The sequence below is a fragment of the Odontesthes bonariensis genome, chromosome 22 (assembly GCF_027942865.1).
Source record: "Odontesthes bonariensis isolate fOdoBon6 chromosome 22, fOdoBon6.hap1, whole genome shotgun sequence".
NCBI classification, from domain to species: domain Eukaryota; kingdom Metazoa; phylum Chordata; class Actinopteri; order Atheriniformes; family Atherinopsidae; genus Odontesthes; species Odontesthes bonariensis.
Window position 1 is genome coordinate 29,932,589 of NC_134527.1, and position 22,658 is coordinate 29,955,246.

The 22,658-nt window shown below is 42.2% G+C and overlaps 2 protein-coding genes across 3 annotated transcripts in view; one reads left to right on the plus strand and one right to left on the minus strand.

The window, feature by feature from the left end:
- The window catches only part of ogdhb (oxoglutarate dehydrogenase b), a 31,816-nt gene extending 29,771 nt beyond the window's left edge, over window positions 1-2,045 (plus strand). The window contains exons 22-23 of one of the 2 annotated variants that reach the window (XM_075456474.1): window positions 151-305; window positions 675-2,045. In XM_075456474.1, coding sequence (XP_075312589.1) covers window positions 151-305; window positions 675-795 — 276 coding nt within the window. In that variant the 3' untranslated portion in view covers window positions 796-2,045. The remainder of the gene's footprint in view (window positions 1-150; window positions 306-674) is intronic. The other variant, XM_075456475.1, reaches the window with a different exon arrangement.
- pargl (poly (ADP-ribose) glycohydrolase, like) lies at window positions 2,018-21,362 on the minus strand. The gene is made up of 16 exons (XM_075456477.1): window positions 21,225-21,362; window positions 20,442-20,734; window positions 19,706-19,819; window positions 17,502-17,606; window positions 17,349-17,420; window positions 17,180-17,266; window positions 14,634-14,794; window positions 14,479-14,558; window positions 14,325-14,397; window positions 12,039-12,114; window positions 11,815-11,962; window positions 9,533-9,611; window positions 9,345-9,453; window positions 6,702-6,801; window positions 3,776-3,904; window positions 2,018-3,151 (listed from the first exon to the last, which is right to left on the minus strand). Exons 2-16 carry the CDS (start codon window positions 20,730-20,732, stop codon window positions 3,033-3,035), a joined length of 1,743 nt encoding a protein of 580 aa, XP_075312592.1. The 5' UTR covers window positions 20,733-20,734; window positions 21,225-21,362; the 3' UTR covers window positions 2,018-3,032.
- Window positions 21,363-22,658: the final 1,296 nt, after the last annotated feature.

Below are 22,658 nucleotides of genomic sequence, written 5' to 3' on the forward strand. Positions count from 1 at the left end.
AACATTTAGTATAAGTGTCGGTTTTCCATCATAAGTTGGAACTGGCTGGTTTATTATTTCTGTTGCTGTGGACATGTAGTCATTTGGCTCCGGTTTTGATTTAAATCATCTTATCTTTAAATGTTGAGTTGTCATTTTCTGTCATTGCAGCTGTCCCCGTTCCCCTTCGATCTGGTGAAAGCAGAGACTGATCGCTACCTCAATGCTGATTTGGTCTGGTGTCAGGAAGAGCATAAAAACCAGGGTTACTATGACTACATCAAGCCCCGCATCAGCACCACCATTAGCTGCATACGCCCCGTCTGGTAACTTTGACTTAAGCTGACTTTAAAGCTCTTTGTTTCATGCTCATTCAAAAACAAAAAAAACAAGTTGGCATTTACATGCACTCGATAGGTAGGTTTGGGCTTGATCTTAGTATGTGCGCTGCCATTTTCAACAAATTTAAGCCTTTAACTGTGAAGATCCTGCCGATGTTAATGATGCATTCTTGACCAAAGTACACAAACCTCCATCTGACAGAAAGAAGAAAGCCTTGTGTGCAATGTGCATGTAAAATCTTTTTTGGAGTGTTTTGCAGTGAAGTGGTGAATGTTAAAGTTAACAGGCTTTTCACCTCCATCTGAAGTTTAAACACAGCTTAAAAGCTTCTTTGTGTGTGCTTTGGTTTGCAGGTATGCCGGCCGTGAGCCTGCAGCAGCTCCAGCGACCGGGAACAAGCCGACTCACCTCACGGAGCTGCAGCGTGTTCTCGACACAGCGTTCGATCTGGAGGCTTTCTCAGGGGAAGTCTAACATTTAACAGAGGATCTGACCTGCCAGCCAAACCACAGGGCCCAGAAACCAGCTCTACTCTTTGCCAACATTTTGCATTGATTTTTAGACAACACGCACAAAAACATACACTGTTACAATGAAGACCTTGTGTTCACAGTGATGGATGCTATTTATGAAAAAATATACAAATATTTCACTTTAATTGTGTGAATTCATACAAAATGAAGGTTTGATATCGACCTGTTTTACTCTTTGACTTCACATTATGCAATCAACTGCTAATCAAATATTCTAATTCCATCATTGATCTTTAGCAGGCTGTTTTTAATGTTGTAATACCTATGATAATAATTCATATTCTCATCAGGAATAGATTAATGTTTAGGGAAAATTTGGGGAAGAGGTTTAATCCCACTAGCTAAAATAAGCTAAGCAGTTAGCCTTGCTTTGCACAAACACTAAAAACTTGTGGAAACAGCTAGCTTGTGCGCTCTTTGCAACTAGAAAAAACTTGATCTTTTAGGGCTTTATATAAGTGAGGAGCAGAAATATTAGGGCTTTTGGTTATTTTGTGCTTTCAGGTCAGAGCCAGGCTAACAAACAGTCTGAACCTTTTTGAGGTACTTTGGCATAGCTAAACCCCTTACATGGATTTAGACTAAGCTTAGCTAACCATCTGAGAAATGACAAAGTACTCCTTTAAACTTGATTTGAATGAAAACGCACAGTAGTGTCTCTTAACTTTAGTGTGACGGTGACTCTCTGAGTGAAACACACAGTTCACTAATCACTTTACATAGACTGACAAGATAGCTGAGTGGTTTTGCACTGTAGTAAAGACTAGCAGGAGTTCCATTTTTGTGGCAGTCTGAACCAACGGGCTGAACAGCTTTCTGCACTTTTATCTCATGAAATCAGCCACTTGAAACCTATTGAATTCTTTATCTTCATGTTTCAGGGAGAAGTCAGCTACCTCAGACTTCACAGGCATACATATCCATTCATTTTTTTAAAGCTTTATTCTTCCCAGTCTGTACTGTCTGTTGTTCACTTAGCATCCTGCCACATAAACGTCCATCTGTGCCAAATATAGCAGATTACTTTAAACTTCTGTCATTTTAATAGAAATAAAATTGCCAGCAATGGTAGAGTTTTACAGACACAAGAAGAGATTCTTCTGGAATTGAAGGATGTATTTATTTTCATATGGTGTTGCATGTTTTAATGTTTCAAACAAATAAAAATTGTTGAACACTTTTTTTTATTGTCTAAAAAATAAAGCAGCAGAGAAAACATTCCATCACTATGACTCAACACTGTAGTGTGAACTTATACCGAGAAAATTCATTCAAATACAAGCGAAAAGGATTTCCCTTTTTATCCCATTAACTCCATCAAATGTTGAATATTCAAACCATTTAAGATTACTCACAGCTGAAGCTTTAAAATCAGATTCGAAACAACCAGAACTAAACAAAATCCCAGCTGTCATTAAACATCCATCTTTTGTTTCTTACAGTTATTTTTAACTGACTGCGTTCTTAGTTCACCAGATAATTAGGGCAACAACATCGAGTAGCAAATTTAAAGTGAGAGCTCCTTCAGGTAATTAACAGAAATGAAAAAAATACAATTTTACAAATACATGATAGTGATTTAGTGATTCTACACTAAAACAAAACACAGATTTACATGTTTTATTGTGTTTAAAGCCATATAATTATGTTAGAGATAGCTCTGTGAACACAGACTGGAAAGGGAAACGTACCGATGTTTAACTGGAGGAAGTTGTTGCTAAGCTCTATTAAAAATATGCCCCGCGCTTCCTTCCTGTCCTTCCATCAAACCTGACCCCCCCCGCTCACCTGTTCACTCAGAAGTTTTCAATTACATCTGCTTGCACTGCTTTTTTCCTCCCTGCTTTTACCCTTGCCTTCATTAAAGGTGAAGAAATATTAAACTTTAAAACAACATGTCGCAGCAGACTGGACTTTTACCAATAAAGTGCTTTATGAGTTTGAGTCCAAATTAAGGTCTGTGAATGAGGCTTCAGCTCTTTGCCTGCAACCCTGACTGATTTCAGATGAGTACACAGCACAAACTCAGAATCAAACAATTCCCTGGATTTCCCTTCAGTTCTTGGCCACTGACAGAAGATAGACAATCAAACAAAACAGGATGGAAAAGGTTTAATAATCCTTCTTGTCTGTTAAATCATTCCTTCAGCTTTACGTGCAAACTGAGCACAGGCCTCCTCACAGATTACTTTTGGACTGTCTGACGTTTCTTTTGATGAAATCGAACAGTTCCACGTGTGAACCTCGGTTTTTCCGTAGTTCATCGCAGTAGTTGTTCAGACGTTCGTACAGCTTGCCTGTGAAGGATTATTTTGAAAAAGCATTGTTACAAAAGGGAAAGGACATCTCTCCTACATGTTCCAGCTGAATTATCTGCAGTTTGGTGCCAGTTAGAAACGAAATAGAGCAAATGTTACTTGCTGTGGTGGATAAATATTTGTATCAGACAAGAAAGAAAAGGTTAATAACAACATGAATAATCAAGTTACTCAGAATCGAACTAAAGCCTTCTGAGGCTCTATTTTTCCAGCCCAGCCTGTGGAAACGTGTTTATTATTTATGTTATTTACTTTCTTTTTGCACGGACTGAATTTTGTTTGCTGTTTTTTCATTAGTTTGAAACAAATTTAGGAAGCTTCCAACAAAACAGCTCAATAACCATGAATGTGAAGAATTAAGATGATCTATGGCATCTTGGAGCTCCAAACTGAGGATCTCAGGGACAGTTTTTTTTTTACCTTTGCATGAATATAACGGGCAGGTATTGATACTTTCTCCATTTTCCTTATATTCAGCCCCAATGTTAATGTTCAGTTTCACATTAACACGCTTTTAAGAACTCACCAAGAAAGTAAATTAGCTGAAAAGTTTGGGACCTGAACAGTGAAACATTACTGAGCAAAAGCTTGAAAAAAACTCACCAACTGTGACTCCCTCTGTGACCAGCAGGTGGTAGATCTGCTCCAGATCTTTCTTCAGTCCTTCATCTTCAAAGGTGAAGTAGGCCAAACCCCTGCGGGCCTTTGCTGCCGCCATCAGCTGGATCACAGCTGGGCAAGAAACACGGAGAGTCAGTAAAACACCAAAACGTGAGGGATGGAGCCGAGGCTGCCTGATACCAATTCCAGTGTGTTTTCCAAGAAATCCGCAACAAAATGGCTTGTACAACTCATTTAAGTGCAATCCGTTTGGTTTGGTTTGAATTTTGCTCCTGAGTTGTATTCTGAGTGGTCGGTAGGAGACATGGGTCAACAGTTAGCATCATCATTACCCGTCTAAGGCACCTGAGCGGTCATCAGTAGTCTCAAAGTTTAAAGACTAAAGATTTCATCACATCTTGTACACAAAAATGGAATGTTTGAGAAATTCAAACACTGCACAGTCCAAAGGGGCCTTCACTGTCCTGTAGGACATGTAAATGTACTTTATTCCTACAGCCCTTTACAGACAATCCTTACGGTGTACCAAAGTGCTTTACAGCAGGTAATAAATAAAGAGAAGAAGAAGTAAAAACAAATAAAAACAATGAAAGAACAGTGAAAGCAATAAAATACAACAAAATCAAATAAGATAAAATAAGATAAAAGTGTCATCATACTACTGGGTATTAAAGCCATCCTAAATAAGTAGGTTTTTAGCCCAGATGTGAAGAGGCCCAGGTCAGAAATAAGAGGCAGCTGGACGGGGGGCTTATTCCACAGCCTGGGGGCAGCTTTGGGAAAAGGCTCGCTCACCCCAGGGTTTGTATTCTGACCTGGGCACTTCCAGCAGAAACTGATCTGTTGACCTCGGAGCTCTACCAGGACTGTTAAAAGCTCAGATAAATACGATGGGGCGAGGCCGTTAAGAGCTTTAAAAACAAACATTAAAAGTTTAAAATCAGTTCTCTAAAGGACAGGAAGCCGATGGAGGGAGTTAAGAACAGGAGTGATGTGCACACGTCTGTTGGTGTTGGTTAAAAGACGGGCAGCAGTGTTCTGAGAGAAGACTGGGAGACGCCCACATAAAGAGCATTAAAACAGTCTGACCTTGAACTAGGGGTGGGCGATATGGAAAAAATGTTGTATCACGATTTTTTTGCATAAAATCACGATTTCGATTTTTTATCACGATCTTCCATCCAAAAAAAAAAAAAGACCAATTACAGTAGAGTTAAGTCGACATGCTGAACCACAGAAGAGCTAAGGAGTAAAAGAAAGAATTTGGCATTCAACACATTGTAATTCAACTGTAACCCAATTCAAGATGAAAAATAATGATCTAATTGATGACATCTGACACAGTGAGAGTGAAGCAACCGGAAATAGAAAAACGAACCACTGATGACGACTTGACTCCACCTCATGATGCCATTTAGCAACAGATGAGCTACGCTGCATGTTCATTTACTGCAGCCACAGTCACGCACTGCCATCACCAGAGCGCCCTAAAGGAATACTTTTCAACTGTGTAATGTTTGTCACGGTCGCGGTGCATCCCTTTTCTCTTGCACCGTAGTTAGCTTACGAGCTAGCGGTTTCCTCATCCGACCCGAGAGTGCTGCTGCTGGCCGTGAGTTTCTCCCGTGCGCCGCTATGGATGTGCTGTGGATGGTGCCGCTGCTGCCGTTCCCATTCCTGATGTGGACCAGCAGCAGTGGGTTAGGGTAGAAGAAAACCCGAACCAATCCCAAATTACAGAGGTGGATTTCCTCTTCTTCACCAGCTCGTCGGCTTGGCTTTCAGCCATGGCTGTCCATGCGTTTTCTAAGTTTTTACAAACACAACATGGAGGCGTGTAAGAAAGTGTCACGACGCACAGTTCGCTATGATTGGTCGGTTAGGTTAAGGCCGCATCGGCGGGAACCAGCATTAAAAAAAATAAATAAATCATTGCGCTGATTGGCAAAGGCGATCTATACGGTTTCTCTAATTTGGTAGATCGCCTGCGATTCTCCACTCTTTCTCGCCAGTCACGATTTTATATCGTCAGATCGCGCACCCCTACCTTGAACTTATCAGGGCATGGAGGGCTTTCTCAAGGTCATGAAGACTTAAAAACATTTTAACTTTGGCCAGGAGACGCAGCTGGAAAAAACTAGTCCTGACGACATTGTTCATTTGTTTGTCCGACCTCAGATCAAAGGTCAAAGGTCACTCCCAGATTTCTGATAGTTGAACTAAGCTTTGAAGTCACAGTATCCCCAAATACAATGCGTTCAGTTCTGACATCATTCAAATCAGGGATGGGTAACTGGCCCATTTTAATTTAATAATTAAAAAAAAAAAAAAAAGTAATTATACTGTTGACCGATAGAGGGCGCGCCATACGCAAACAATAGCGGGGCCCGGGCCGCTTTCTGCAACAGCGAATAGGAAAGTCAAGAGCCATGGCCACTAGCAGCAGCAAAAAGAGAAAACTCGACCGAGAAAATCGCATTTTTCAGCCAAAATGGGAAGAAGAGAACCTCTTCAGATTTGTTCTTTGTTATGAAGGAGTTCAAATTCCTTTTTGCACTTTTTTGAAGCAAATGTTTTGTCTTTGTTGCTTATTAAGGACGTGTTAAAATGCATTTATATGCAGAAAATAGTTGTATGTTGGTGCAATAAACATACAGATATAAATTCATATAAAATGTGTTCTTATTGAGAATCATTTGTAGCGTCTTTCATATCCAATTATTCGAAGTGCGTGGTCATGTGGCCCTCCAATGATAGTGCTGAAAAAATGTTGGCCCTCTTTATCATGGAAGTTGCCCATCCCTGGTTTAAATGAAGAAAACCTTTGGGCCAACCACTGCTTAATATCAGCAACACAATGAAACAAAGAACATTGTGACATGTCCGTTCTCACTGCGACAGGGTTCACCTTTGAGTTGTGGGTCTCCATTGAAGGCTCCACAGCCCCATTTGCCTGTGGCGATGTCTGGCTCTTCATGCCCGTGGTGCTCTTTAAAGCCGCAGTACGCCTTCAGAGACACACAAACACAAAACGGAAGTACTACACCAGCCACAACAACTTGCTGCATCACATCATCCCAGCGGGACCTTTGCTGGTTTTTAACCTTGTAGCACCCACAGTTGCAGATATGCAACAAGCTTTTTATTTATTTACATTATTTATTTACATTATATTTTTATTTACATTACATTATTTGATTTTTTAAATTTACATACATTATTTACATTCATGTCTAATATTTTTTTACATTACATTTTATGTGCCGACAGTTGTCACAGCATCATTTTCTTGGCTCAGTGAATTACACTCTGCTTTGCGGTGGTCTGTTCTAGTTGGTTCTGCTCTCGTTTGGTGTGGTCTGCTTTGTCCACCTTTCACAGCAGTAATGGGAGGTCAGAGGTCCGTTTCACGTAGCAGGTTTAGTGAAAACTCTGAGTTGGTTAACCCTGAAATGAGGGAAACCCTGAGTTTTCCGTTTCACAAAGGGAGGTAACTCAACCCCGAGAAAGAGGGGTAACTCTAGCCTGTTTCACAAAGAGAGGTAACTTAACCTCACGGTCAGTTACCGTAGTAACAGACTCTATGAACCTAACCTGGTCGGGACCAGGTTTTATTCAAGAAACCTCGAGTTTCTTTCTGTCTCCGCCCTCTTTCAGCCACACACGCCATTTGATTTCCTCATTCATTCAGTCAGCAGAGCGAGTTCTTCTACTTCTAGAAGTCCATCAGGCACAGTAGGAGACGACTTTTTTCACCAACATGTCCTTTTGACAACGATCCCGTGGATGAAGGAGCAGCATTATTGCGCAGAGAATTAAATATTCGTCGGAGATGGTTATCATAGATTTTTGCATTTACAGATAATTATCTTTTTGAGCGGCACCAAAGACATATAAAGGCCTATTATATTTTATAAAGGCACTCGTGTCTTGGGGGTGGATTCCCTCTGGGGATTCCCTCAGCCACTGCCCTCCCGTTAGAGGTGGCGGTGCTGGGCACCACCCGTTTTACGGGCATCTGGCTTCTTTCTGTTGGCTCAGTAGAAGTCTGTGTTAGTTTAAATAGGCTTAATTATTTAACAGAACATGATATAGATGATGACTCTAAATTGTCCTTCGGAGTGACTGTGAGTGTGTGTGGTTGTTTGTCTCGTTTGTCTCTATGTGGCCCTGTGATGGACTGGCGGCCTGTCCAGGGTGTACCCCGCCTCTTGCCCATTACCGCTGGGATAGGCTCCAGCCCCCCCCGCGACCCGACTGACGGATTCAGCGGTGTATAGATAATGGATGGATGGATGGTATAGATGAGAAGACATAGTTTATGTGTGTGAAAACAGCATTATGTTGGGAATAAAATAACTGCACAGTCAAATAGCCACTTAATATTTATTTTACAGTGTAAAACATGATCAAAATGAGGTACCTCCATGCCGAGGTCTCACCTGTTTGAACAATGTTTTTATATTTCATCTTAAACTGCTGCCAAGAGCGCTTCTCCCCCGCGGGATTGCACCTAAATTAAATAAATGAATGGGCTACCATTCAAGCAGTTTCCCTGTAATATTATTGTGATTGCAAAGGACTACATTTAAACTTACACTTTTGCTGCTACAGCGGTGTTGCACTTATTTCTAAAAACGTGTTGAAACTCGCCGTATGAGCGCATTAAGATTTCCAATTCGAGGTTGGTGAAAAACGTAGCCCCTCCTCTTCCCCGTTGCCATGGTGACTCGTCGAATCGGGGCTCCATTGATGCTGGCTTTTTAAAGTTGTGGCGCACGCGCTAAACTCAAGGTGAACTTACTCAGAGTGGATTAACCTCACTCAAATCAGCGTTTCTGGAACCGAAAACTCAGAGTTTTCTATCTCAGAGTAGATCAACTCAGAGATCAGGAATAGACTCAGAGTTGGTTGAACCTGCTTTGTGAAACGGACCCCAGGTCTCCAAATTGTATTATTATGATTATTTTTTTGCATTTTTTTATTAGCTTCATGTGCACATTTTTAATTTCCATTACATTTTTATTTCCATTACATTATTTGCATTTTATATGTGCTTCACTTTTTCACAACAAAGATCTGTGAAATCTGTTTGATTTGTTGTTGAATGGAAAGTTTATGATGGTTGCGTTCCGCACTTTGTATTAAGAATGTTCAATAAAGGTCTATTATACATTTTATTGTGGTAGCAGCAGTTACTGGTGAGCTTTCACTATACCTTTTTTGCCAAACGATCTGCAGAGAATGACTTGGTTTTGTGAACAAAATTAATCAGGAAAGCCCACAGCTGCAAATATGCAACATTGCCTAAAATGATTAAAAATAGCCCAATTCCAAAAATTCCAAAAATATTGGTTTATTCCCACCCAAAAAGATGCAAGAAGAGCCAAAATGATTTTTTTCAATGATTATTCATATGCTTGGGTGCTACAAGGTTAAGCAGGACCAGTGAGCCAGAACTCACCTGCAGGCTTGGTGAGCTTCACCATAAAACAGAGGTATGACCCGGCCTCCACACCCGGCCCCCCCGGCTCAGACAGTTTAAGCTCACCTTGTTCAGCTCCCGGGTGATGGTCCTCATGCTGTACTGCTCCTTTCTGTGTTTGAAGTGCAGCGCGTCGATGGCCAGGGTCTTCCTCTGCAGCCGACCCCACTCATCTCTGACAAAGATCAGAACAAATCAGAAGACTGGCTGACAAAAACCGTCTTTCAGCTTTGAAACAAACAACCTGCGCTGACCTTTGAAGGCGGTCTTCGTGGGGCCCCCCCCACTCAAAGCTGTCGCTAAAACCAAAGGAACAGCTGAACTGCTGCGAGCCTGAGGAACAGGAGCAGTAAAACACACAGTTTCATGGTCAAGGTTTGTAAGTCAACAAACAGGAGGAGAGATCTGGGGTCCGTTTCACAAAGCAGGTTCAACCAACTCTGAGTCTATTCCTGATCTCTGAGTTGATCTACTCTGAGATAGAAAACTCTGAGTTTTCGGTTCCAGAAACGCTGATTTGAGTGAGGTTAATCAGCTCTGAGTAAGTTCACCTTGAGTTTAGCGTGTGCGCCACAACTTTAAAAAGCCAGCATCAATGGAGCCCCGATTCGATGAGTCACCATGGCAACGGGGAAGAGGAGGGGCTATGTTTTTCACCAACCTCGAATTGGAAATCTTAATGCGCTCATACGGCGAGTTTCAACACGTTTTTAGAAATAAGTGCAACACCGCTGTAGCAGCAAAAGTGTAAGTTTAAATGTAGTCCTTTGCAATCACAATAATATTACTGGGAAACTGCTTGAATGGTAGCCCATTCATTTATTTCATTTAGGTGCAATCCAGCAGGGGAGAAGCGCACTCTGCAGCAGTTTAAGATGAAATATAAAAACATTGTTCAAACAGGTGAGACCTCGGCATGGAGGTACCTCATTTTGATCATGTTTTACACTGTAAAATAAATATTAAGTGGCTATTTGACTGTGCAGTTATTTTATTCCCAACATAATGCTGTTTTCACACACATAAATGTCTTCTCATCTATATCATGTTCTGTTAAATAATTAAGCCTATTTAAACTAACACAGACAGAGCCAACAGAAAGAAGGCAGATGCCTGTAAAACGGGTGGTGTTAGAGGTGGTGGTGCCCAGCACCACCACCTCTAACGGGAGGGCCAGTGGCTGAGGGAATCCACCCCCAAGAAACGAGTGCCTTTATAAAATAAAATAGACCTATATATATTTTTTTTAAGCCTATTCATGCAAATATTTATTTGTCTTTTATGTCTTTTTTTTCTTTTGTCCCAACAAAATTCTGATGGTGCCGCTCAAAAAGATAATTGTCTGTAAATGCAAAAATCTATGCGCGGTCTGATAACCATCTCCGACGAATATGCTGCTCCTTCATCCACGGGATCGTTGTCAAAAGGACATGTTGGTGAAAAAAGTTGCCTCCTACTGTGCCTAATGGACTTCTAGAAGTAGAAGAACTCGCTCTGCTGACTGAATGAATGAGGAAATCAAATGGCGTGTGTGGCTGAAAGAGGGCGGAGACAGAAAGAAACTCAAGGTTTCTTGAATAAAACCTGGTCCCGACTAGGTTAGGTTCAGAAAGTCTGTTACTACGGTAACTGATCGAGAGGTTAAGTTACCTCCCTTTGTGAAACGGAAAACTCAGGGTTTCCCTCATTTCAGGGTTAACCTACTCAGAGTTTTCACTAAACCTGCTACGTGAAACGGACCTCTGATGGGATGTGTTCGGGATTACCAGCAAAATAACCCTCATTTGTGTTTATTCACATCACAAAGAAACATCTCACCCAGTTTAACAGTTTGATACTTCTGGAACATCAGTGACTGTCCAAACTCTTCAAATCTTCATTATTTTCTTGATCAATCTTTTAGTTTGGACTTTTCCTAATTATACGATTAATTTTGCCATCTCAAAATGTCCCCACCATCCCCCAGAACCCAAAGCAAGGGCAGGAATTATATCATATCAATTCAAAATAAATATATCTTTCAGCCCTAATTCTATCGAGCCTTAATATCGCTGTTATTTATTCTATTCCTGCACATTTTAATGAAGACGTGTCATCATTTAACTCAGAAGTCTCCAGAATTATTATTCAGATTTGTCCAAAGTTTACAATAAAATCTCATTTTAGAATAAAATGAAACCTCGTTTCTTACTAAGCCTTATTTTTTTATCTTAATTTGATGTTTTATGGCCTTTTTCTATTTGTTCTTCATTTAATATTTCCTGCTTTTAACCTGATGTTGAAATGATTTCAGTTACAAACTAACTGTGGAAGCCGTTTTTATCACCAAAGTGAAGCACAAATGTTTTCGTATTAATGAGAAACAAGCGCAGAATGACAGCGAGAGACGGGAAGCGGGTACACCACCGACGTTTTGAGAAAACGTTTCTCGTGTTAAAAGCAGAATGAATCTTTCAGCACACTGGCAGGTGTCAGCTTTAACAGCATAACTCAACTGTCCTCTCTCTGATTTGCTTTTAAATGATCTCGTTTCCACCTGTGATGATCAGACACTCGTTATCCGTGAGTTTCTCAGTGAAGAGGCGAGACACGATCAGCTCTGGATTCATGAGGAACAGGATCTCCTCCTGAACCAGACCGGAACCCAGAACACCTCCGCCTACGCGGCTGGAAGCAAAGTCCACCTGCACGCAGACACACAGTCAACACTCCACAGAAATGTGGAAGAAACGCAGCGGTGTGCGGCCGGCCGCTTCTCACCTGAAGCATGCCGGTCCCTTCGCTCTCAATGCTGCCGCGTGACGTGACGTGCAGTTTCTGCAGCTTCTCCTTGCAGCTACAGCAGAAACAAATTAAGTTCCTTTACATGATGAACGTCTTCACATCATGTTTACAGTCTTTTATTTTATGGCCACGTTAGAACAATTTGAGTAGTTCAAAAACGAGCTAAAAAAAAAAACAGAAACTGCAGCTAAACAGTGGAAATTATGATGAAAACAAATCAAATAATGGTGAGGACCATTTTCAAACTGAATCGAAACAAAACACAACAGAGGAGAAGCAAATGTAAGAATGATCCTTTGTCTTAAAAGCATTAAAAAAAAAAAATCAAGATAACTAATGGCTCAAACTAACAGAAACTTTCTAATTGATGCACCTGCATGAAAGTACAGGAATTAAAAACACTTGTAAAAAAGTACAAGTCAGCCTAAAATTGTTATCTGTCTTCTGAGTAAGTAAGTAAGTAAGTAAGTAAATGTTTATTTTTATAGCACATTTACAAGTGGCAGAGCCGCACCAAAGTGCTTTACAGTCAAAAAAAGAGCTAAAAAATGCATGGAGGAAAAGAAAAAGAAACAAAAGAAAATATCAAATAATAGATAAAAAGAGCTAGAGAACAGTGACTGGTGGAGATTTAAAATATGAAAAAGGAAAAGAAAAAACATTTAATAAGGCAACCAGGGGACACTTTATACAAGTGTTTAAAAACAAGGGAGGACCCTAACTAAAGGCCAGTTTAAAAAGGTGGGTTTTTATCAGGGATTTAAAACTATCTACCGAATTGGCTGCGCGGATGTGGAGGGGGAGACGGTTCCAGAGAGTGGGGGCCACTATGGCAAAGGCTCTGTCTCCTTTTGATTTTAGCCTGGACCTAGGCACTTCCAGAAGTAGTTGGTCGGCTGAACGAAGTGCTCTAGGGGGGATGTGACGGTGGAGGAGGTCGGACAGATATGAGGGGGCCAAGCCATGGAGGGATTTGTGGACTATGAGTAGCAGTTTGAAATTGATACGGAAGTGAATAGGGAGCCAGTGGAGTGATGCAAGGACCGGGGTGATGTGTTCACGTTTTTTAGTGCGGGTGAGGAGACGGGCAGCAGAGTTTTGAACCAGCTGCAGACGGTGGATTTGGGATTTGCCGATGCCAGTGTAAAGGGCATTGCAGTAGTCCAGTTGGGAAGAGATGAAGGCATGGATAGTTCTCTCAAGAGCACTCTGGGGCAGGTATGCTTTGATCTTTGCTATGGTTCTTAGATGGAAAAAGCTTTTCCTAACCACTGCACTAACCTGTTTATTGAATTTGAAGGCACTGTCGAAAATAACGCCCAGATTTCTGACAGAAGGCCTGATGTTCGAGGCGAGAGGGCCCAGGGCCCATACAGACCTGAGCTTAGGATTCAGTGACTCCAAATCCCTCTGTAGCAGTTCTTTCAATAAGAATGTGAGAAAAATAAGGGGAAAACTACTCTTATCAAAAAGAAATGCAGACTAGATCAGACTTAAGACACAGACAGTCAGAAGTGCAACCTTTCAATGCAAACATTTTATTGTCATATATTAATGAAATAGTTTTTAGTTTGAAATAATCCACCTAAGCGGCCCTTAATCTTCATACAAGACTCACCAAGAAGGCAGCACAAGTCAAATTAGCAACATAAAATGCAAAATGTTGGTCAAATATGAAGCAGAAAGCTTAAGAAAAGTCCACACGAAGATATTTTGCTTCCGGCTGAAAGACATAACTAAAAGAGCAACAAGTTTAATTCAACAGGATTCATAAACCCCCCTAAAAAACATGTAAGGATGTTTTAAACATGTTTTAAAGTTCATAACACACACAAAGAGCGTAGCAGCAGCTTTCACCAGCTCTAAGTGCACCCAGGGGGAACGTTTAATAGAAGCTTAGCTGCAGACGTCTGATATGACAGAAAGGGGGAAATCTAAGCACTTTATGTTGCAATAAACAGCATGTGCATTTGTGCAGGAGTTATCCAAGGTGCAGCGGGTGCGCATGAGTGCGTTCGATACACAGCGCAATGATATCCAGAATCCAGTTATTTTAGTAAAGAAGAAGATGAACGCTGATAGAAGAGAAACCACCTCTGTGCTGTTTTCTTTCTGGCTGCCGAACAGGAAAAAAACAGCCCAATGTTTCAGTGATAAGTAAGAACAAATGAGTCTTCTTTCATAAAAGCCTTTGACCATAACTGTCTGATGTTTGCATGTGAAGTTATTAAATGAAATCTAAGAGAAAACCAAAGTTCTTACCTTTCCCACTTGGGCATGTCTGCGTCCCTGATGTAATGCCTTTGGAACGTCACCAGTCCATGCGGTTCGGTTTCTGCAGAGACATCAACAAACAGTCACAGTATTCTTGTGATAAGGAAACACAACACGGGCCCGAGAGCTGGGTTCCACTTACTCTCGTCCGTCACCGCCTTAAAGTAATGCATGATGGCTCTCAGCTTCTCCTTCTTCCGGTCGGACCACGCTCCAAACAGACTGTGTGCAGAATGAGACGGTTAAGTCACCGGGCGCGCAGCGTGGACGCGGCATGTTCGTGCTGCCTCTCCTGACCTGCTGAAGTTAATGGACGGGTAGTTGTGGTACTCTGCTTTGGGGCTGGAGGTGTTCCGATGAGGGAAGGTGCAGAAGAAAGCGTTGGCGAGGAGGCAGGAGATCTGAACCTGCGACAGCGTGATGGATGCACTTTGTTCCTTATGAAGCAGCGGGATGGGCTGAGCACACACAAACACACCATCATCAGTCAGAACGTCTCACGTCAGGACGACAAATCATCTCATCAGGCAGCAAATCAATCAAATCAAATCAAAGTTTGGTGAAAAATCAAAACAGGATACAAGATTCTTAATCTTTCATCTATTCAACAAACATCATAACATGATGAAATGTGTTTCCTTTCAGTTGGGTCGACTGCTGCACTTGAGGATCAAGAACACTGAGGAAGCAGGTTGTATCTGAGGCTTTGAGCGTGTCAATGACATTCATGTCTGTCTGTTTTCATCAATGGAGAATCTCAGGTTACAACAGAAGCCCACAGGGGACAAAACTAATATCAGCGGTTGTGTCTGAAGGCTGATTTATGGTCGTCTACGGAGAGCCCTCGACCCTCCCGGAGACGCTCTCCGTCGCTTGCGTGCATCGGCCAACATTCCTATCTATCTATCCGTCGAGGAGAGGGAGACCGCAAGGGTGTGATTGGTCGACTAACAGCATCATTTCCTGAATCACTTTTCCGGTTTAGCTCCTTCCTGTCACAACAACAACACCGCCATTTTTGAAGGTACTGTGTGCCGGTCAACATTTTAAAAAAATGGAGCAAATCTTTCTCTCTCGGTCGCCATCGTTCACTGAGGAGTGGACCGGAGCTGGAAGGTGAACAATAAACCAACGACTTTCACCATAGACGTCGCAAGATTGGGTCGTCTAGCGTAGCGACGCCTACTGATCGGGAAGTGAACTGCCTTGCGTATCCGACAGCCCGACGGAGAACTTCGAAAGGTTGAATATCCTCTGCGTGACCACGGAGTCGGATTGACAGATAGCGACGGAGTAGCATACCGAGGCCTTGAGACCAAAGTTTACAAACAAGATGGTACGAAATGACAAAAAGGCACTGACTTCAGGTGCTACAAGTGGGCAAGGTTGAATTAGAAATGTGGAATTGAGTTAGTCAGTATGTTTGCTGCAGCTTTTGTCTTTTGGTTTACTTTTCTTATCTTGTACGATTATTCCCCATCTTCACTCTTCAGTTAAGATTGCCACAGCTGATCCCTGTTTGTTACAGCCTCCCTCATCACATATTCGCCATGTTTTCCTTAGTTCAGTGCCAGCTCTTTGGCTGATGTCTTCTTCTGTTGGTGACCCTGTAAAATGTCTTCAGTTTCAGAGTCTGAGCAGCCTCACCAGCTCTGACCTGAACATCCGACGCTGCCCACACACACCAAGTGGTGACAGTAGCAGCAACAAAATGTTTATTAGCTTTTCTGACTATTAAATCAGCCGTACACATAATACTGTTCAATTTCTATGGATGAACATGATGCTGAGGTGCAAAATACAGCAAGATGTGTTGAGACAAAGTGGTTCTTATATTAACTGGTCGGGTCAGGGAGCAAATCTGAGTTAACAGCCCCTGAGCAGAATGAATGCAGCAACAGATACAAGAAATGAGCCATGAGTGGAACTGTGTCACGCTTAGGTTGCAACAACATCCCAAACATAAATGTAGGCCAAAGTCCTTTCAAGAAGTTACCTTAAAGGGACAGTTCGCCTCTTTTGACATGAAGCTGTATGACATCCCATATTAGCAACATCATTTCTGAACATTTTCTTACCCCCTGCTGCGTCCTGTGAGCAGAGTTCCAGCTGAGTTTTGGCGTTGACGAAGGTAGTCCGGCTAGTTGGCTGGGGCCAGAAAAATAAAGCGTTTGCTTCTCAAAACAATATGCGTTCAAAAGAGTAATACATTTGCATCACAAAATCGTTCTCCAGAAAAAGTCAGACCTCACAATCTCTTGGCGCTATTTTCTCTCCCTTCGTATCACTGCCTGCTGTGTAGACCGAGCAGTCCCCTGCTTCCGAGCAGCAAACACCGTAACAGGCGCGGCTGTCAGCAGGCAGTGATACGAAGGGAGAGAAAATAGCGCCAAGCGATTGTGAGGTCTGACTTTTTCTGGAGGGACCATTTTGTAATGCGAATGTATTACTCTTTTGAACGCATATTGTTTTGAGAAGCAAGACGCTTTATTTTCGGGACCCCAGCCAACTAGCCGGACTACCTTCGTCAACGCCAAAACTCAGCTGGAACTCGGCTCACAGGACGCAGCAGGGGGTAAGAAAATGTTCAGAAATGATGTTGCTAATATGGGATGTCATACAGCTTCATGTCAAAAGAGGCGAACTGTCCCTTTAAAGCCAGACCTGAACAATTTAAGATAAAAGAGGGGAAGAGTGAAAGATTTTATGTTAAATGTTGCCATTATGGATGCTTGTATGAGGCGGCAGAGGAATAAAGCTTCTCTTTCAGTAGTCTTTGTGCAGCATCTGAAACGATTGTTTTCACGAGTGAACTGAATACTTTGCGTCGCCTCCAGTGATACCTTCTTTACTTGCTCAGGCAGCTTTAGGGCCAAAGCAGCGATCTTTGGAAACAGTGTGCCGAAGTAGTTTTCTGGTTCTGGGATAATCTGGAATGACAACACAAACATCGTCAGGGGCTTTAAATATTGACAGAACTGAGAATTGCGTGATTAAAAGCCAAACACTGACCTGTACAAATCTGGAGAGGGCTTCAAAGGACCACTGACCTTCGTATCTGGGGTTGTATTTGATAATGGCTTTCTGGTGACAGGAAACAGTGAAAAGGTTTGGGATGGGTCCTCTCTGTTCTCTGCTAACTGAGCAGTAATCGTGCACACGTACCGCCACATCACTGACGCTCGCTGTCTTCTTACCGGCCAGAGCTCCCAGCTCTTTGGAGATCAGCTTCCATCTCGGCACCTGCTGGGTTCCGTTTAATTTAAAAAACTGTAAAAGAAATCACTTTTAATTTCTGATTCCTTTCTTTACACGTTGGAAGATTGTCAGCGCTGATCCCGTTGGCTCATCTGGACTCATCTGAGGCCTCATGGTCACATTTCTCCCTGACATCCCTGTGCACACGGCACTGTTTGGCAGGTCACTGAAGATATTTGGTGTTACTTTTTACATGTGGAAGAACCGTTCCAGCCTTTGGTTTCTTTTTGTATCTGGGTTTCTGAAATGTTCTTCTTCTGAGTCGACTTTACTTCCTGTTTTCATTAAAAGTGGTGCTCTGGACTGTTATTGCTTCAGCTGGATGAGTTAAAGTATCTGCGGTGACCTGGACATGTCCGACGGGGCAGACCCAGGACAAATTGGAGTGTGCACACCATAAGTGTGCTTTGGATTTCTTCTTTTCTCTCTGGTTTATCTATTTCTTATGGTGCTTTTCCACTAGCTTGCTTCGGCTCGGCGCGCTATTGCGTGTTTCCACTAGCACGCCGTACCTGCAACCGGGTAGATTTTCCGTATCACCTCAGCCCTGGTTCCAAGCGGGCCGAAGCGTTACTAAAACGTGACGTCAGCCGACTGCCTTCCACTGATTGGCCTGGCGGCCAGGAGTCTTCTCTGGCTCTCTTCTCTTGCCTTCTGTGCGACAAAAAGCCACAGGGTGAGCAGCAACACGACCAACCATGTCCTCCATGCTATCCTCCTCGTTTGTTATTGTTGTTGTTCTGGTCGCGCAGCCGTGTTACGACGACCCCGCCCACGTCGAGGAGGCACGAAGTGATACTCGGTTGTAATGGAAACGCAACCAAACCGAGCCGTGCCGAGCTAGTGGAAATGCGCCGTATGATTGATTTATCCTCTGTTCTGTGTTCTCGGTTGGTATTTTGTCTGTACTTTATCCCTGTATTCGGTCCTCTGTGTTTAGATCTTGTCATCAGCCCCAGAAGTCCTCAGTTGCATTGGTCTCCTCCACTCTACCTGTTGTTTGATCGCTCACTTGCCTCATCAGTCTCATCTGTTTTTAAGCTCCCTGGTTTTGCTCACTCAGCTAAAAATGACTGTATGTTTGTTTCTGTGCGGACCTGTGATGGATGGCGACCCGTCCAGGGTGGTACCCTGCCTCTTATATCAGTCACCCCGGCCTCGGTAATCCTAAACCCATAAGAGCAGCTTGACTCATTTTTCAAACAGCACCTCTCATCCAAAAGGCCTCTTCGAGAATCAGGAAAAAGAAAGACTGATTGTGTCCTTTTGAATCCCCAGTTCACCTGACATAAATGTTTTTGGACGGTTGGAGGAAGCCGCAGTGCAGAAACCTTCTCGCTGTGAGGCGATAGCGCTGACCACCACAGTAGTGCTGGGCGGTATGACCAAAAATACACATCACGGTATTTTTTCATGGTATCACGGTTTCACGGTATATCACGGTATTTTTTTTTCATGCATAATTAGGTGTTCACAGCATTTTCTACAGACTGAGAACAGCTGATGGAGACACACGCGGTGTGCACGGAGGGGAGGGGCTGTGTGTGTGTGTGTGTGTGTGTGTGTGAGTGTGTGAGTAGGCTATGCGAGAGAGACGCATGACTGACAGAGACGGAGGGAGAGCAGGGAAAGGAAATGCAGCTTAACGAATACGAGTATTTTTTGAAAAGCGTTAAAAATAGACGGTAAACCTGCGTATTTAGAAGCGCAACACTGAAAAGGGTCCCGTGTCAAACAATGTCGCGCGACGCAGCGTTCCCCCCGTTGTGTAATCAAATACACCGGTATGGCGGTATATTAAAAATCCATATCATAATGAAATTATAAACCGGTATTCAGTGTGAACCGGTATACCACCCAGCACTACACCACAGCCCCCTTTAAGGACCCAAATGAGGCAAACAAACAAAAGACATAGCACACCATCCATCCCTCCATTTTCTGCTGCTTAAACATTGTGGATCACAATCAGAAAAGCTTCAGTATGGCATGAGAGAAGTTAAAAAAGTGACGATTACAGTACTGAAATTCATCCCTTACCACCAAACAGATAATCTGTTAATCCAGGTGGTGTATAACTCTGTATTAATGAGCTTTCTTTCATCTCTCACCTGTGGTTTGGGAGCAGTGCTATATGGTGAACATGGCATCTTCACAAAGTTACTGTCCCACAAGTCTCTCGCTTCCCGAGGAATAAGTGCTTTCCCACAGTTGAAAGCATCCACCTGGAAGACAAACGGAGTCATATTTCAGACAGATATTATAAAGCAGAACATTTTTACTGATTTTTTTATTATTATTTTTTTTATGCCTTTATTGTATAGGACAGTGGAGAGTGACAGGAAGCAGGGGGCAGAGAGAGGGGGAATAATACGCAGCAAAGAGCCGTCCGATGCGGGATTCGAACCGCGGCCAGCTGCAGCGAGGACTATAGCCTCTGTACATGGGGCATCTGCTGTACCCATTACGCCACAGACCTCCCCGATTTTTACTGATTTTTAATAGTATCTGCTGATGTGGAGGTCAGTGCTATCAACATGCTGCAGAAAAAAAAAGATTAGGTCACGTTTTTGTCCTTTTTTTCCTTATTGGACATTTTTCATCACCAGATTATGTCATGTTTGATCATATATCAGTAAAACAAGAACGTCCAGGAAGAAATGCATAAACTTTAGAGGCTTGATGTTGATTTTGCTGAGGACACATAAGGTTTTAAATGCAGGTCCTTCACAGGTTATCATTTAAATAGCAGCGTGACCCATCAATCCGTTTATTTTTGTTCAGTACAGCGCTTCAGTGAGAGCACTTTTCAGAACTCGAGGCAGAGAAAAGGTTGTAAAGACTCACATCTATGAGGACTGTGTGTAGTCGGCTGCAGTTCAGCTGTCCCAGCTTGGATTCCCCCTGTGGAGACCTCTTCAAGTCGTTCAGCTGACAGACGCCCTCCTCTCGCTGCCGGGCCTCTGCCCCTCTTCCATCCTCAGAACCACCAGGTCCAGAGGGGGAGGAGGACCAAGAAGCGCCTGAGCTGTCTTTGCTGCAGCACGGTTTTTCACTCTTGGGTTTTTCCTTGTTTTGGGGGTCTTCATGGTTGAGGATTTCTCTCATCCGGGAACTGTCATTGCGAGAACTGGCCATCTCTGCGGGGATTTAAAGTCATGACGACAGGAGGTGATCAGGACCTCTGCCACTGTGAGCTTTAACGTGAACCCTCACGCAGGGAAGAAAGTAACAGACACAGTAACCGGAAGTGTTGCTAAAACATCTCAAACGCAGACTGTTGAACGGTGAACCTGCTGATTAACCACGGACAAGCAATTATTGTTTCAGCTCCGAAAACTCAAGGTGCATGGCTTCAATGTGACGTCATAAAACCAGTGCATAGACAGAAGTCTTCCCCCCCCCCCAGCAGGTGGATCGTGAGACAATGTGCACAAATCATTCTGCAGCATCGCTGAGAACAAACAGATTCCTCATAAAACTAAATTCCCATGTAGGTTTCCCTCTTTAAACAAGTAATAACCAGCCTCAAACCCGAAAGCAAAACTATCCACAATAAACTGACCTCACCCGCCATTACGCCAAGAATGACCCAGAATTAGAGGAAAACAGGGAGGTACAAAAACTCACCTTCCCCCAAAGACTGCGTCCAGTGTGTTCAAATGGGAAGTAGTTTTTCTTTTTTGTTGTTTTCATCGATGTAAGAGCTGTCAGCACCAAACAGGCACGCGCTCCAAAGTTCACTTTCAGTTTGGGGTGAAAACGAAACGAGTTGGAGGGAACTGCGCCTGCGCAGCCTCGTGCAGTTTGCACGGTCCAGTTTACTGAGACTTCTTGATATTGAATACTCTTGTTATTTCTGTGGCTTGTATGATGAATCTATTGCACATTAATTTTTTCACTGTCATTGTCAAATCTTTTGGTTGAATGTACAAAATGTTATTGAAAAGAAAAGTGGACATTCAGTACATTTGCACGAAAATGACATTTTTCTTTACTTTGAAAATAACCAAATGGAAAAGGATTTCATTTTCTTTGTAGAACTTGTTTTATTTTTAGGTAAATTTCGTATCCACAAAAGGAAATGGACTGACAGCAAACCAAATTTTACACTTTTTTTTTTTTTTAAAGAACTATATCTAATAGAAATGCCTAAGGCTTTAAAAACAAACTTGATTTTGGAAAAAGTTTTATTTAATAAATATGTTTTTCTTTACAGTGATGCATTTTTTGATGCATGATGTTTCTATACTCTTTGTACATTTATACTTTTATATATTTTATAATTACTATAATTACTATATTATATTTTTTTTCTCCCCCTGGCTAAACAGTTTTGTTATGTATATAATTGTTAATAAAGTTTAAAAAAAAAGTTTACTGAGACTTAAACACTTTATTTACTTGATAGTTAATTATTCATGTGTTTCAGTGTTAATGCTTCTGTTTTGATAAAATACATTTTAGTCCAGGATATTCCCACGGCCGGATAATCTCAGAGGACTCGGGGCAAAGAATTGCTAAAAAGCCCCCAAATGAATAAAAAAGGAATTTCTTTGCAGCTTTACAGTTGGTATGATTGCATAGTATTATCTTAAATCAGCTTTTCTTAAGATTATTTTAATTAATTACAATGAATATGTACATTTATTTGATTAGTCTAATATTTTAGCCACTGCTGATGTACTGTAACCATTCCTAAGGACTGTGACACAGATACAGAACCGGGGATGGATTTTAGTCCAGAATTCAAAAGTTTATGTCTAATGCAGAGGTCACACACAAGAATAAGTTTGATTGGCAACCAAAACATGCACAGGGCAACAAAAAGCAAAGCCCCACATCCACATAAGGAGTTAAAAAGGAACCAGAACCACAGAAACACATCATCCATAATGGGAAAAAGAAGAAAAACTATCTGCTGTGAAAAGGCAAAAGAAGAAGTAGTGAAATCAGCCTCATATAGCACATTTTGAACCTCGTCTAGGATCTACAAAGCCTTGCATGTGTTAATCATTCACCCATTCATACTCTAACTCAGACAGCCTTTTCTATTTCCTTTTC

Coding starts and splice junctions, on each gene's coding strand:
- pargl (XM_075456477.1), bottom strand. CDS start 20,732: ATGGCCAGTTCTCGCAATGACAGTTCCCGGATGAGAGAAATCCTCAAC. Junction 12,115..14,324: donor GACATGCCCAAGTGGGAAAG/GTAAGAACTTTG, acceptor TTTCTGCTGTAG/CTGCAAGGAGAAGCTGCAGA. Junction 3,905..6,701: donor TGGAGACCCACAACTCAAAG/GTGAACCCTGTC, acceptor TTTCTTGCCCAG/CTGTGATCCAGCTGATGGCG.